This window comes from Oryctolagus cuniculus, chromosome 2 (genome assembly GCF_964237555.1).
Source record: "Oryctolagus cuniculus chromosome 2, mOryCun1.1, whole genome shotgun sequence".
NCBI classification, from domain to species: Eukaryota; Metazoa; Chordata; class Mammalia; order Lagomorpha; family Leporidae; genus Oryctolagus; species Oryctolagus cuniculus.
The window spans coordinates 80,775,372-80,790,812 of record NC_091433.1 but is presented as its reverse complement, the minus strand read 5'-3'; the positions used below and the strand labels follow the sequence as shown (position 1 = coordinate 80,790,812).

At 45.3% G+C, this 15,441-nt stretch overlaps 1 protein-coding gene across 2 annotated transcripts in view; it reads right to left on the bottom strand.

Annotated features, from left to right (window-relative positions):
* Positions 1 to 15,441, bottom strand: part of UBXN8 (UBX domain protein 8) — a 51,695-nt gene that overhangs the window by 18,616 nt on the left and 17,638 nt on the right. The window contains exons 2-5 of one of the 2 annotated variants that reach the window (XM_002709537.5): positions 14,626 to 14,962; positions 9,691 to 9,813; positions 8,413 to 8,483; positions 1,466 to 1,588 (exon numbers count right to left, since the gene is read on the bottom strand). In XM_002709537.5, coding sequence (XP_002709583.2) covers positions 1,466 to 1,588; positions 8,413 to 8,483; positions 9,691 to 9,813; positions 14,626 to 14,713 — 405 coding nt within the window. In that variant the 5' untranslated portion in view covers positions 14,714 to 14,962. Of the gene's footprint in view, positions 1 to 1,465; positions 1,589 to 8,412; positions 8,484 to 9,690; positions 9,814 to 14,625; positions 14,963 to 15,441 lie in introns of those variants that run through there. The other variant, XM_051842625.2, reaches the window with a different exon arrangement.

The window sequence follows — 15,441 nt, the reverse complement described above, 5'->3', positions numbered from 1 at the left end:
AATAAAACTAAGTAAATTTCTAAAAATCTATAAAAATAAGAGAAATCACGACTTAAAAGTTGCATTTTATGTTGCCTATCTTTCACGCTAACTTTATGATCTACTCTTGATTATGACATTTTTATCACTATGAATGAATACGGTAAAAACTGACATGGTTAGAGGTCAGCACTGTGGCATATTAGGCTAGGCCAATCTGCCTATGGTGCTGGCATCCTATATGGGCACCTGTTGCTCCTCTCTGATCCAGCACCCATGAGGGAGACCCGGAAGAAGCTCCTGGCTCCTGGCTTTGGATCAACAAGCTCCAGCCATTGCAGCCATTTGGGGAGTAAACCAGCGGATGGAAGACCTTTCTCTCTGTCTCTCCCTCTCTCTCTGTAAGTCTACTTCTCAAATAAATAAATAAAATCACTTAAAAAAATGATATGGTTCACTATAAAAATCCTGTTTACCTTTACTGGATCGTTTTCTTTACAAGGTGGTTAAGAGATAAAATATAAATAGAGGGGCCGGCGCAATGGCGCAGTAGGTTAATCCTCCGCCTGCAGCGCCAGCATCCCATATGGGCACTGGTTCTAGTCCCGGCTGCTCCTCTTCCAGTCCAGCTCTCTGCTATAGCCTGGGAAAAGCTTCTGGCTTCTGGCTTTGGATCAGCGCAGCTCAGGCCGTTGCAGCTATTTGGAGACTGAATCAACGAAAGGAAGACCCTTCTCTCTGTCTCTCTCTCTCTCACTGTCTGTAACTCTACCTCTCAAATAAATAAACAATATATATATATATATATGTATATAAAATAGAAAGGAAACATCAAAAATTCAGGAACATCTTTGGCACAGGAATGGCCCAAATCTGTGCTGAGTTACCCTAAGGCTTCATGTCTTTATGAATATCCAAACTCTGTAAGAAAACTTAAATTATAAACTGCTATTAGGAAATTTAAAACTTCATACACAATACTAAAGGAAAAAAATAGCCGAAGGCTAACTGCACTCTAAAGTAACAGCCAAATGGGGTGGGTATCGCAGCTCAGCAGCTCAAGCTGCCACTTGGGACACTTACATCCTACATCAGAGTTCAGTTCAACTACTACCCTGCTTCTAACCCAGCTTCCTGCTAATGCGTCAGGGAAGGCATCGGATGATGGCGCAAGGACTTGGGCTGCCCGTAAGGGAGACCCAGACGCAGCTTCAGGTTCCTGGCACTGGCCTTGTCCGCTCCTTGCTGTTGGGCAGAGAAAGAGCAGATGGAAAGGCTCTGTCTCTCCCTCCCTGTCACTCTGCCTTTCAAATGTATAAAAAATCTAAAACAAACAAGCAAACAAACAAAAACCACCAAACAGAATGAATAGAATGTGAGTTTAAACCTTGGAGATGTCACTTAAGGAAAGATTAATACTACCCCACAGAGAAAGCAGTGATTTTTAGTGACAGGATTCAAAATACACAATGAGAATATTTCTAACCCCAAGTTTATGTCCACTGCTTAACTTCCAGGTTTCCCCCGTCATTTGATAAAAACGCTCTTCTAGTTTTTTCAACTTCATTTCTTGTTGAGGCTTTAAAACATTCTCCACGTATCTGCTAGCCTGTTTAAAAAAAAATCAGGTGTTAATATATACATTAATGTTTACAAATTTACACTCCCTATAAGACTGTAAATAAGAACCATACAAAAAATTTTTATACTAATTTTTTTTTTGACAGGCAGAGTGGACAGTGAGAGAGAGAGACAGAGAGAAAGGTCTTCCTTTGCCGTTGGTTCACCCACCAATGGCCACTGATCCGAAGCCAGGAGCCAGGTGCTTCTCCTGGTCTCCCATGGGGTGCAGGGCCCAAGCACTTGGGCCATCCTCCACTGCCCTCCCGGGCCACAGCAGAGAGCTGGCCTGGAAGAAGGGCAATCAGGACAGAATCTGGTGCCCAGACCGGAACTACAACCCGGTGTGTTGGCGCCGCAGGCGGAGGATTAGCCTATTGAGCCACGGCGCCGGCCTACACTAATTCAATTTTGCCAGAAATGTAGCTTCTTCCAATTCTGCATCACTTTCTAAAAAGTCACTTTTGTATGTAATACAAACAAAACTGAATGTTTTATACTTAATGCTTGTACGGCAATGTGCTTATGTATGTGTGTGTTTGTGTATTCTTTATGTGCATTTTGTATTTTATTATTTTAATTATATTTATGAGATACAGTGTAATAACTCAATGTACACATTGTAGAATAATCAAGTTAGTCAGCATGTCAACTCCTTAAACATTTAAAAACATTTTTTGATTGGCACTTAATAACTGTACATATTTATGAAGTACACTATGCTTTTTCAATAAATGTATACAATATATACTGATCAAATCAGGGTAATTAATGGTTCCATTTTTTCTTTTTTTTTAAAGATGTATTTATTTATGTATTTGAAAGGCAGAGTTACAGAGAGGCAGAGGCAGAGAAAGAGAGAGATCTTCCATCCGCTGGTGCACTCCCCAGTCCATCTCCTTTTCTCTACTTTATGTCTACCTAGAGCCTTCCCTCTTCTGTTTCTTCCTAGAATATATAACGGGTTATTGTGGACCACAGTGCCCCTGCCCACTGTGCAGCGGAACACTAGGACTTATTCCCCTCATCACACGGTGTTTGGAATCTGTTATCCAACCTCCCTGACCACAGCCAATCCCTACCCTTCCCAGCATCTAGGACTCACTACTCCACATTCAGATCAACTTATGTTTTCAGCTCCCACATATGAGAGAGAATATGCAGTTTTTGTCTTCTGGGTCTTATTTTACTTAACATGTCCTTTAGGTATATCCACATTGCCACAAATGATGTTTGTTTGTTTTTTTGTTTTTTTTTTTTTAAGATTTTGAAAGGCAGATAGAGAGAGGGAAACAAAGAGAGAGAGGTCTTCCACTTGCTGGTTCACTCCCCAAATGGCCACAATGGCCAGAGCTGGGCCAGGGAGTCAGGAGTTTCATCTGGGTCTGTGGATGCAGGGGCCCAAGTATTTGGGCCATCTTCTGCTGCTTTCCCAGGCACATCGTCAGGGAGCTGGATCCGAAGTGGAGCAGCTAGGACTTGAACTGACATCCATATGGGATGCCAGCACTGTAGGCGGAAGCATAACCCTCTATACCCCTCTGAATGCATTCTCTGTGTTTTCACTGTAATACTAGGGACCACAGATATAGAGAAGCACATGATATGGCCCCAACATAGAAAAGTCTGAGCAGTTTGTTCAAAGCATGACTGCCTTCTCTGGGCAGCGGATCCTAGAAAGCATGGACTTGTCGGGAAGAATGCTAGATGTACAGTCCAATCATGCTAAAGTAGAAAATATTCTTGGAGTGAAAAGAACCACAGACTTCTGACTTTATTTAAAAAAAGAAAAAATATTTGTTTTAAAATTAGAATTAGACAGAAAGAGGGAGAAAGAGAGAGACAGAGAGGCCATCCATCTGCTGATTCATTTCCCAAGTGGCCGCAATGGCTGGGGCTGAGTCAGGCTGAAGCCAGGAGCTTCATCTGGGTCTTCCACATGGGCCACAGGGCTCAAGCACTTGGGCCATCTTCTACTGCCTTTCCAGGAGCACTAGCAGGGAGTTAGATCAGAAATGGAGAAGCTGGGACTCTAACTCCTGCCCATAAGGTATGCTCGCATGGCAGGTGGCTATGCCAGAACGCTGGCCCACCTACCAAATCTTTACAGAAGGATTAACACTGATCCTTCCAAACCCTTCCAGCTCATTTTACAAGGCTAGGATTATTCTGGTACCAAAGCTAAAGATATCATAAAAAACTAAAGACTGTGTAAAAATCTTCAACGCTGGCCAGCACCGTGGCTCACTAGGCTAATCCTCCGCCTGCAGCACCGGCACCCCGGGGTTCTAGTCCCGGTTGGGGTGCTGGATTCTGTCCCGGCTGCTTCTCTTCCAGGCCAGCTCTCTGCTGTGGCCTAGGAGTGCAGTGGAGGATGGCCCAGGTGCTTGGGCCCTGCACCCCATGGGAGACCAGGAGGAAGCACCTGGCTCCTGGCTTCAGATCGGCGAGGTGTGCCAGCCGCAATACACCAGCCGTAGCAGCCACTTGGGTGGTGTACCAACAGAAAAAGGAAGACCTTTCTCTCTCTGTCTCTCTCTCTCTCACTGTCTAACTCTGCCTGTCAAAAATAAAAAAAATAATAATAAATTTTAAAAAAATCTTCAACGCTAACACTGGCAAACTCAACCTAACACTATGTTAAAAGAATTATATATAAATACAAGTAGGATTTATCACAAGAATTGCAAGGTAGATCAAAATAATAAAACCTAGCATTATAACACATTGATAGAAGGAAGGGATAGGTGCTGGTGCTGTATCACAGCAGGTTAACTCCCTGGCCTGAAGCACCAGCATCCCATATGGGTCCTGGTTTGAGACCCCAACTGCTCCACTTCTGATCCAGCTTTCTGCTATGGCCTGGGAAAGCAACAGAAGATGGCCCAAGTCTTTGGGCCTCTGCACCCGCGTGGGAGACCCAGAAGAAGCTCCTGGCTCCTGGATTCAGATTGGCGCAGGTCCAGCTATTGCAGCCATCTGGGGAGCAAACCATCAGATGGAAGACCTCTCTCTCTCTCTCTCTGCCTCTCCTCTCTCAATAGGATAATACTCTGCCTGCAGTGCCAGCATCCCATATGGGCGCGGGTTTTAGTCCTGGCTGCTCCACTTCCGATCCAGCTCTCTGCTGTGGCCTAGGAAAGCAGTGGAAGATGACCCAAGTCCTTGGGCCCCTGCGCCCATGTGGGAGACTGGGAAGAAACACCTGGCTCCTAGCTTCGGATTGGCGCAGCTCCGACCATTGTGGCCATCTGAGGAATAAACCAACAAAAGGAAAATCTTTCTCTCTGTCTCTCCCTCTCACTGTCTGTAACTCTACCTCTCAGATAAATAAATAAAATCTTAAAATAAATAAATACATAAATCTTTTTTTAAAAAAAAAAGGAAGGAGGAAAAAACATGATCAAAAAACTCTGACAAAATCCTATAACCCACTTCATGATAAAAACACTTAACTATAAAGAGGGGGCCAAGCACTATGGCGTCGTAGTGAGTAAAGCCACCACCTGAAGTGCCAGGATCCCAAGTGGGTGCTGGTTTCAGTCCTGGCTGCACTACTTTCAATCCAGCTCTCTGCTGTGGCCTGGGAAAGCAGCAGAAGATGGCCCAAATGCTCGGGCTCCTACACCCGTGTAGAAGACCTAGAAGAAGTTCCTGGTTCCTGGCTAGAGATCAGCCCAGCTCCGGCCACTGGCGCCATTTGGGGAGTGAACCAGTGGATGGAAGACTTCTCTTTCTGCCTCTTTGTGACTTACCTTTCAAATAAATAAATAAATCTTTAAAAAAATTATAAAGAGAAAAGAATTTGCCCAAATGATAAAAACCACCTACAAAAACCTACAGTTAACATCAGCTCCAAACTATACAATTTAAAAATGAGCAAAAGAATAGATATTTCACCAAAAAGATACATAAACAGCAAATAAGCATATGAAAAGATGTGTAACATCATTAGTCATTAGAGAAATGCAAGCCAGGGCTGGTGCTGTGGCCTAGCAGGTAAAGCCACCGCCTGCACTGCCAGCATCCCATATGAGTGCTGGTTGAAGTCCTGGCTGCTCCACTTCCCATCCAGCTCTCTGCTATGGCCTGGGAAAGCAGTGGAAGATGGCCCAAGTCCTTGGGCCCCTGCACCCGAGTGGGAAGACCTGGAGAAAGCTCCAGCCGTTGTGGCCAACTCTCTCTCTCTGCTTCTCCTTCTCTCTCTATGCAACTCTTTCAAATAAATAAAATAAATCTTGAAAAAAAAAAGAAAGCAAGCAAAAAGAAATGCAAGTCAAAACCATGAGATACCATTTCACATGCACTAAACACTACAATGGGTATCTTAAACAAAGGAGGGGGAGCTGGGGCTGGCACCGTGGCATAGCAGGTAAGGCTACCACCTGCAGTGCCGGCATCCCATATGGGCACCAGTTTGAGACCCAGCTGCTCTACTTCCAATGCAGCTCTCTGCTATAGCCTGGGTAAAAGGTAGAGGATGGCCCAAGTGCTTGGGCCCCTACACCCGTGTGGGAGACCTGGAAGAAGCTCCCAGGTCCTGGCTCCTGGCTTCGGATCAGCAAAGCTATGGCCGTTGCAACCATCTGGGGAGTGAGCAAGCAGGTGGAAGATCTCTGTCTCTCTCTCTCTCTCTCTCCCTCTGCCTCTCTGTAACTCTGCCTTTCAAATAAGTAAATAAATCTATTAAAAAAAAAAAAAAAAAAAAGGAGGGGAGTCAGCGTAGTGGTGCAGTGGGAGAAGTTGCTGCCTGCAACACCACCATCCCATGGGTGCAGGTTCCAGTCCCCACCGCTCCACTTCCAGCTCGCTGCTAATGTACCTGGGAAAGCAGCAGAGGATGATCCAAGTCCTTGGGCCCCTGCCACCCACGTGGGAGACCTGGATGGAGTTCCAAGGTCCTGGCTCCAGCCTGGCTCAGCACTAGCACCAGCCCCAGCAGCACCAGCACCAGCACCAGCAGCCATTTGGAGAGTGAATCAGCAGGTGGAAGATCTCTCTCTCTCTCCCCTTTTCTCTCTGTAACTGTGTGTTTCAAATAAATAAATATTGAACAATAAAAATAAAAAGGAACCAAGACTAACGTGGGGGAGAGAAACTGGGGTCCCTGAAAACTGCTACCGGGAATTTAAAATGGTGGGGCCAGCACTGCAGGGCAGCTGGTTTAGCTGACGTTTGTGATGCTGGCATCCCACATGAGAACACCAGGTCAAGTCCCAGCTGCTCTGCTTCTAATCTGGTTCCCTGCTAATGCTCCTGGGAAGATGGCCCAAGGACTTGCGCCCCTGCCACCCACACAGGAGACCCAGGTGGAGTTCCTGGCTCCTGGCCATGCCTGGCCTACCCCAGGTGTTGCAACCATTTGGGGAGGGAACCAGCAGATGGAAGATATAAATCTTTCTCTCTTGTGTCTTGCATCCTCCCGCGTCACTTTGGTTTTCAAACAAATAAAACAAATCTTTAACATAAAATAGTTAAGGATGTGAAATGGTACACAACAGTGTAGAAATCATTTTGGCAGTTCCTCAAAAAGTTAACCACAGAATTATCATGACTCATCAATTCCATTGATACCTAAAGAACTAGAAACTGTACTCAGAGGGTAGCATTTGAGCCTACTGGTTAAGACATGTGTGGGAGGTGGCATCCCATACTGAAGTGACTGGGACCCTGGTTCCTGATTCCAGAGGCAGCAGGTAATGGTTCCTTGTCACCCATGTAGGAGACCTGCCTTGAGTTTCTGGTTTCAGCTCCACTCAACGCCAACCACTGCAGGCACCTGGGGAGTAAGCCAGTGGATGGGAGCTCTCTTCTCTGTCTCTCCAGTAATGAAATAATTCAAATAAAAAATAGGCACTTGGGGGCGGCGCTGTGGCGCAGTGGGTTAAAGCCTAAAGCACCAGCATCCCATTTGGGCGCCGGTTCTATCCAGCTGCTCCTCTTCTGATCCAGCTCTCTGCTTATGGCCTGGGAAAGCAGTAGAAGATGTCCAAGTCCTTGGGCCCCTGCACCTGCATGGGAGACCCGGAAGAAGCTCCTGGCTCCTGGCTTCAGATCAGCGCAGCTCCAGCCGTTGCAGCCATCTGGGGAGTGTACCAGTGGATGGAAGATCTCTCTCTACCTCTCTCTGTAACTCTACCTTTCAAATAAATAAAATTTTTTAATCTTAAAAAAAAAAAAAAACCAGGTACTTAATACTTGCATACAAACGTTCAGAGCTATTTTGGCCATTCGTAATAGACATTTGGTTTGATTATTCACAGTAACCAAAAGGTAGATACAACTGAAATATCTGTCAACAAATGAACAGATAGACAAATTGTGGTATATTCATACAACAGACTATTATTCAGCCATGAAGCACTGATACAGGCTACAGCATGGATGAACCTGGAAAACACTGAGCTAAGTCAAAGAAGTTGGACTTTGACAAAAGGTCGTGCTTGTGCAATCCCATGTAAAGGAAATATCCAGACGAGGTAAATCCACGCCAACAGAAAGCAGATTGGTGACTGCCACAGGATGGGCAGAAGGGTGAGTGGGGAGTGACCATTCAACGGATAAGGGATTTTCTTTCGGGGTGACAAAAAATGTTTTGGAACTGGGTAGTGGTGATAACTGTGTAAGAGTGTGTGTGTGTGCTAATGCCACTGAACTGTAGACTCTAAAATGGTCCATTTGATGTCACATGTATGTTACTGCAATCCTAAATTTAAGTCATTTCAGCACCAACACAGAAAGCCTCAGACTGAAGTTTAAGTGCCCAGCAAACTGAATTCTCTCCCTATATTCACTCTAAAAATCACGCTTTACCTTCTCACCCTGGGCCTCTTGTTGTTTTTTCCTCACGAGTCTCTGTCTTTTCTCATTCTCTTCTTCTTCTTCTAAGACATGAAAACACATAAAAGCATATTTTAATTCCCAAGTATCAGTAAGTCAAAAGGAATGTTCTCTGAAAATAGCCTACATTTTAACATTTTGGGAAAGATTAGAAACCTTCAAAAGAGAGATTATTTTTTCAAGTAATGCAAATCAGATCCATGCAGACAGCAGAGACAAGAGAACACGCAAGTGAAATCTATTACAAAACCTCTGTTCTGAAACTAGAATCCTCTGACATATGTTGTAAGTAAGTAACAATTTTGCTACGGAGGCTTCAGAAGGGCTGGTGAGTTTTCCTTTATGGGCCTGCCAGGGCTGCAGCAGCTCCAAGGCACAACACGGAAGCCCACTGCTGCGCAGGAAGTGTGGACTGCTACACTGCAGGCTTGAGGGGAGCTATCCCATCTCCGGACAGGACAATAAAAGCAACATGCCTACTCCCCAAATGTACTTAGCAGCTCCTAGACTGACTGACACACTGCCAGGCTGTTACCCAATGAACAACAGAAAGGGTTTCTGCTGTTGTATGGAACTGGTTTTACTCTTGGTATAATAAATATCATTTACGTAACTGGCTCTGTCCTTCAAACATCATTTAAAGATTGGATTTTGTAATACTGCAATGTGCACAAAATGGCTCACACACAGTAACAACAAACCAGAAACCATTCCCTTTGGAATGACCCATCCTTAAGAAAATACATAAACCCTTTGAACTTTGACAGCAACATTCACTTCTACTGATAACTTCAGCTCTTTGGCAGTACATTTTTGTATTTCCTCAAATTACAAAACAAAGATTAGGGCAATAAAGCCCAGCAAAAAATTGGACGCTACTAACTTGCTATTAGACAGATCAGGCTCAGTGGTCTTAAGACACTTTCTAAACTCTGAATCCAAGAATATACATTTTTCATGACACGGGAAACTTGGATTGAGTTCTTGGCTCCTGGCTTTGGCACTGGCACAGCTCCAGTGATTGTGGGCATTTGGGGAGTTAACCAGTGGCTGGGAGCTGGCTCGCTCTCTCTCTCTGCCTCTCAAGTAATAAAAATAAACAATCATGACTAAAGTTGTAATGATTACTCCTCCTTAAAATTAAACATCACAAGTTAATGGTAAAATAGTTCTTACGAGGCAAAGTTATAGAATAAAGGAAAGAAAGTTGAGTAGAAAAATATAAAAGAATAGCATAAATAATCAACTTACCTTTCAGATAAACTTGGGAAGACTTAAATGAGTTAAGCCATGAGGTAGTCACAGAAATAATTAAAGTAAGAAGAGCAAGTGCTAAGAAAATCCGGCCACACAGCAAAAAGAGATCTTTAAGTCCTTAAAAAAAATTAATTAAAGTTAAAATTCAAAACATTTTTTGTTGATACTATGTTGATACTACTAATAATAACAATAAAAACACATTAAAAGGTTATCTTTACTAGAAAAGTAATAGACGGTATGAGCCTGGGGCCAGCATTGTGGCCCCAAGTAAAGCTGCCACCTGCAATGCCAGCATCCCATACGTATGCCAGTTTGAGTCCCAGCTGCTCCACTTTCAATACTGCTCCCTGCTAATGCACCTGCGAAAGCAGCAGCAGATGACGCATGTGCTTGGGCCCTTGCATCCAATGTGGGAGACCTGGAGGAAGCTCCCGGCTTTAGCCTGGCTCATCCTGGCTGTTGTGACTATCTGAGGAGTGAACCAGCAGACAGAAGCTCTCTTTCTCTGTCTCCCCCTCCCCGAAACTCTGCCTCTCAAATAAATTATATATATTTTTAAAGATTTTTTATTTATTTATTTATTTGACAGGTAGAGTTAAAGAGAGAGAGAGAGAGAGAGACAGAGAGAAAGGTCTTCCTTCCATTGGTTCACCCCCCAAATGGCCGCTACCGCCGGCGTGCTGCACTGATCTGAAGCCAGGAGCCAGGTGCTTCTCCTGGTCTCCCATGGGGTGCAGGGCCCAAGCACTTGGGCCATCCTCCACTGCACTCCCGGGCCTCAGCAGAGAGCTGGCCTGGAAGAGAAGCGACCAGGACCAGAACCTGGTGCCCATATGGGATGCCAATGCCGCAGGCGGAGGATCAACCAAGCAAGCCACGGCGCCGGGCCCTAAAATAAATATTTTTTAAAAAGAAGTTATTAACCGTCATGATTATTTCATGCATTCTGCTTTGGGAACTGTAATTCATCCTGGCTGTCACAAGTTTTCAGAAACCAAAATGACTTTTCAGAAAATAATTCTAGAATAAACACCTCTGTCTTAAAAATATAAGTATAATTAGAGTGGTAGGCTGCATTACAAAAATATGGCTATCTATGAAGCCTAAGTTCTAGATTCCCCTCCTGCCTAGGGAAGGCAAATGAACTACATAATTGGGAATCAGACTGTGAGAGTACCGTCTTGGTCAAATACGAATTCTACTCAAAACAGTCATTCCCACTGCAATCCCACATTCTGACTTGTCACAACTAGACATGCAAACTGTGAGCTTCTCTACTTCTCCGTATTCATCCATTCATTTGCAAATAAAATTACTCTTTGTCTGTCTAGAAAAAAAGCAAAACGTCAGTAGTTGGTTTTACAATATTTTAAGCACCAAAGTGAAAATTAAGTCAGCAAAAACTGTAATGAGCGCCTACTTTGTGGGATACAATTTGCTAAACAGCGAAGGGGACAGGGGACATAAAGCTGGGTTGCATATGACTTCTCTCCCCCAGGAGTTTTTACTATCATTTTGTTTTGTGATTTTCAAAAGTTACTTGGCAGACAGAAAGGAAGCATCACACAAATGGAATCTGCACTGATTGTTAATTAACCAAAGATGAAAGAAGTCATAAACACTTATACATACGAATTTAAAAGTTCTTTTAAACTGAAAAGATGCATCCTTAAAAAAGAAACAGCAACAGTAAGTTGTTTAGAAAAGCAATATGATTTTTTATACAATTTTTTAAATGGGTGCCATCAACTTATTATTTTTTTTTTTTTAAGATTTATTGATTTGGGGAAGGGGGAGAGAGGGAGATCTCCCATCTGCTAGTTCACTCTGCAGGTAGCTGCAACAGCCAGGGCCGGGCCAGGCTGAAACCAGGAGCCAGGAGCTTCTTCCAGTTCTCTCACAACGTGGGCCCCTCTTTTCTTGCATCACAGCTCTTCCAGCTCTCAATAGCAGTAACTACTGATTCACATGTTGTTCATTATAGATGTAATTCAATCTAGGGTATCTCTGGCCATGGCAGAAATAATTTTTTAGAAGATTTATTATTTATTTGAAAGGTAGAGTTATAGAGAGAGGGAGGGAGATTTTCCAACCAGTGGTTCACTCCCCAAATGGCCACAATGTCTGGGGCTGGGCCAGACTGAAGCCAGGAGCCAGGAGCTTTTTCCAGGTCTCCCTCATGGGTGTAGGGGACCAAGAACTTGGGCCATCCTCTGCTGCTTTCCCAGGAGCATTAGCAGGGAGCTGGATGGGAAGTGGAGCAGCTGGAACTCAAACCAAATGGGAACTCATCCCCAAATAGGATGCTGGTATTGCAGGCAGTGGCTTTACCTGATATGGCACAACACTGGCCCCACAAAAGTAATTTAATATATACATTACTGGTACAGCGATATCTCAAGAAGTTCACAGAGGAGCTGGCAACATGGTACAGTGGGTTAGGATACTACTTTGTGACACCTGCATCCGCTATCAGAGTGCCCATTAGAATCCTGGCTGCTCTGCTTCTAATCAAGCTTCCTGCTAATCCACCTGAGAGAGCAGTGGAGGGGGCCAAGTGCTTAAGACTCTGCCACCCACATGGGAGACTAGCTCCTGGCTCCTGGCTTCCACCTGGCCCAGCCCTAGCTGTTAGACCATTTGGGGAGTAAATCAGCATATGGAAGACCTCTCTCTATCACTCTGCCTTTCAAATAAATAAACAAGCAAATAAATCTGTTTTTAGCAGTTCATAGAAAATGGAATGAAAACAATGAAAGTAGCTGTTGCATTATAAGGTGTGGTTTGTAAAACAGGCGTAAACACTGTTAGCAGATACTTGGAAGCCCACCATCAAGAAATCAAAGAAAACCACCATGAGTTTACAAGAGAAGGTTCCAGGAGAAAGGTTAAGTGAAAAGTTCAGGAACTAGATGGAGATGCTGCCAGGCGTCAAGTTGCCTTTTCTAGAATTCGTGGCCTGGTTTTATAAAAATCAGACATTGTGATAAGTGCCTGGAATACAAAAACGAATCACATGTGATCTCCGCCCTGGAGGGGTGTTTTCCTGGGGTCGGGGCTGACTGGGAGAGCAGCTCCCCTACAAGTTTCAGGAAGGATCCTCTCACTGACTAGTAACTGGAACGTTATGCAAAGCACATTCTGGAAAAGCAGAGCAGGAGTGCATGCTGGGAAAGCAAGGCAGCACGTGGACTCTGGAACCGGGGAGTGTGAATTTCACACTTCTGTGTAACACCTGGACACAGATCTTGTTATAGTTCAGTACAGCTTGACTAAGCATTCGGCTTCGGGAGGACCTTCATAGATTGTGTAAAAGCATTTTACTTCATTTCTCCTTTCAAGCAACATTTCTGGGCACCCAACTTCCTGTGGCAGAGGGAGAAGAGAACAGATACACTACGCTTTCATCCCGGTCTCTAACTTCAAAACTGAGTTTAAGGAGGGAGACAGACAAGTAAACTGATCACTAATACACCAAAAAATCAACACCAAAAAAACAACATCTGCAGATTTCCCTTTCCCAGTGGCACTGTATGTAGGAGTAATCACGCCTGCAACAAAGTCTACAGATTCTAGCTCATTAATATCCAAACCTGTCCACACTTCATATCCTTTGTTACCATCCTACTCCAGGCCCTTGTCACCACCTGCCTACTTCAAAAGCTTCCCTTGCCTCACCGCTCCCATTAAACATAGCTTCCTCTCAAAATCATTGTGCAGGGGCCGGCGCTGTGGCATAGCGGGTTGAGGTCGCTGCAGTGCCATCATCCCATATGGGCGCTGGTTTGAGCCCCAGCTGCTCCACTTCCGATCCAGCTCTCTGCTACGGCCTGGGAAAGCAGTAGAAGATGGCCCAAGTCCTTGGGCCCCTGCACCCATGTGGGAGACCCAGAAGAAGCTCCTGGCTCCTAATCAGCCCAGCTCTGGCCGTTGCAGCCAGTTGAGGAGTGAACCAGCGAATGGAAGACCTCTCTCTCTCTGCCTCTCCTTATTTCTCTAACTCCAACTTTCAAATAAATAAATAAATCTTTAAAAAAAATCATTCTCCATCCTTCATCCAAAGTGGCCTTTTAAAATCTCAGGAAGGGGCAGGAATCGTCGCTCTGGGAGTTAAACCGCAGTTTGGCACTACCACATCCCATATCACAGTCCATCCTCTGCTTCCGATCCAACTTCCTGCCAACGTGCATCCTGAGAGGCTGTGGCAATGGCTCAAGTGCTTGGGCCTCGGACACCAGGCTGAGCGACCTGGATGGGGGTCCTGGTTCCTGGCTTCAGCATGGCCTATTCCTGGCTGTTGTGGGCACTTGAGGAGTGAATCGGAGGATTCACTCTGCCTTTCAAATACGTGAATAAACTTGAAAACCTTTAGGGAAGTCACTTCACTGCCCTAGCTCTGTAAAATGCGGATTGTAACAATGCCTACCATTGGCTGTAGTGCAAATTAAATAAGACAATCAACAGCGCTGGGTGTCTGGTTTAAAACAGGTGTTCAATAAACCAAATTATCCCTGGCTCTCCTCGGTCCAGCCACTTGGCCTTCATTATATCACAACTCTGCCTGGAATATTCTTCCCCTCCCCGTCCCTTGCCCACCCAAAGTCTCTTCCCTTTTTCGTGTAACTCTAAATCCAAATTCCTCAGAAGGCCTTTATCCTATCAGCCTCTTAATTTTGTTCTGAGCACTAACCAGGATTTGGAAATACTGGCCATGGCAGTCACTACGGCGCTGGCTCCCGACCCCCTAACACCGGCACAACGTGCCGGATCTGCAGAGAACCGTCTTCCGGAAGAGGCGGGCAGGCGCGTTGCAGTCTGGGAATTGTAGTCAGAGCCACCGGGAAGAGAGGCGGCAAGGCAAGTCCGCGCAACACTCTTCAGAAAACTATCCAGCTGTGCGCATCAACGGGAGGAGGTCACACTTACCTAGGTCGGGGATCCCACGCCGGAACTCCAGACACAAGATGGGAAGAGCAGAGAGGATAAAAATGCCAACAACACCACGAGAAGCCATGGCGGCTTAAGGCCCCCGAGTGTGGGCGGAAATCCCGCCCCTTCCGGTCGCGCCTTCCTGGGAGGGCGGAGTGGAACCCTTCCTGAGGCGGGATGTCCGGGAGGAGTTAGACCCTAAGAGGGTCGTTGGTCGTGCAGAAATCAGTCACTCTGCTCGTGCACTCAGTCTGTAGCCTTGTTTCAGGAGTGCAAGTCACCTCCCCACGTCACATAATGTCCAGGGCAGCGCAGGTTCTAGGGAGGTGACTCCCTGGAGGGCAGGGGACATAGGACACCTTATGTCTTTAGTTGTTCCTGGCCCCTTAGGCAGTATCTGGTTCCTGTGGGAAGGCAACTCCAAAGTGGGGCTTGGCACCAAATACCTGCCCCCTTCCCTCCCCCACACACCCTAAAGACTGAAGACCCCTATCCCTAGCTCCGCCCCTTTATCTGTGTGGCCGGCACGTGTTACTGTTAATGACAACCTCTGCCTCACCGTTCTGTGACCTCATTGCCATCCCGTGACCCTTCCGCACGTTGCATTTCCCAACCTGCAGTTCTGTTAAGCTTCTGAGGTCCTTGTGACTTGAAAGATTTCAAAGTTTAAAATTCTCCTTTCTGACCCATCCATCAGTCCATCTACTTTATTCTTAAATTTAATTCAACCAGGGAGGAAGACAAAAAAATACCTAAAGGAGGAGATCGTATCAAATATGGTAGGAACTGAAGAAGTCCCTTTCTGTCCTCATG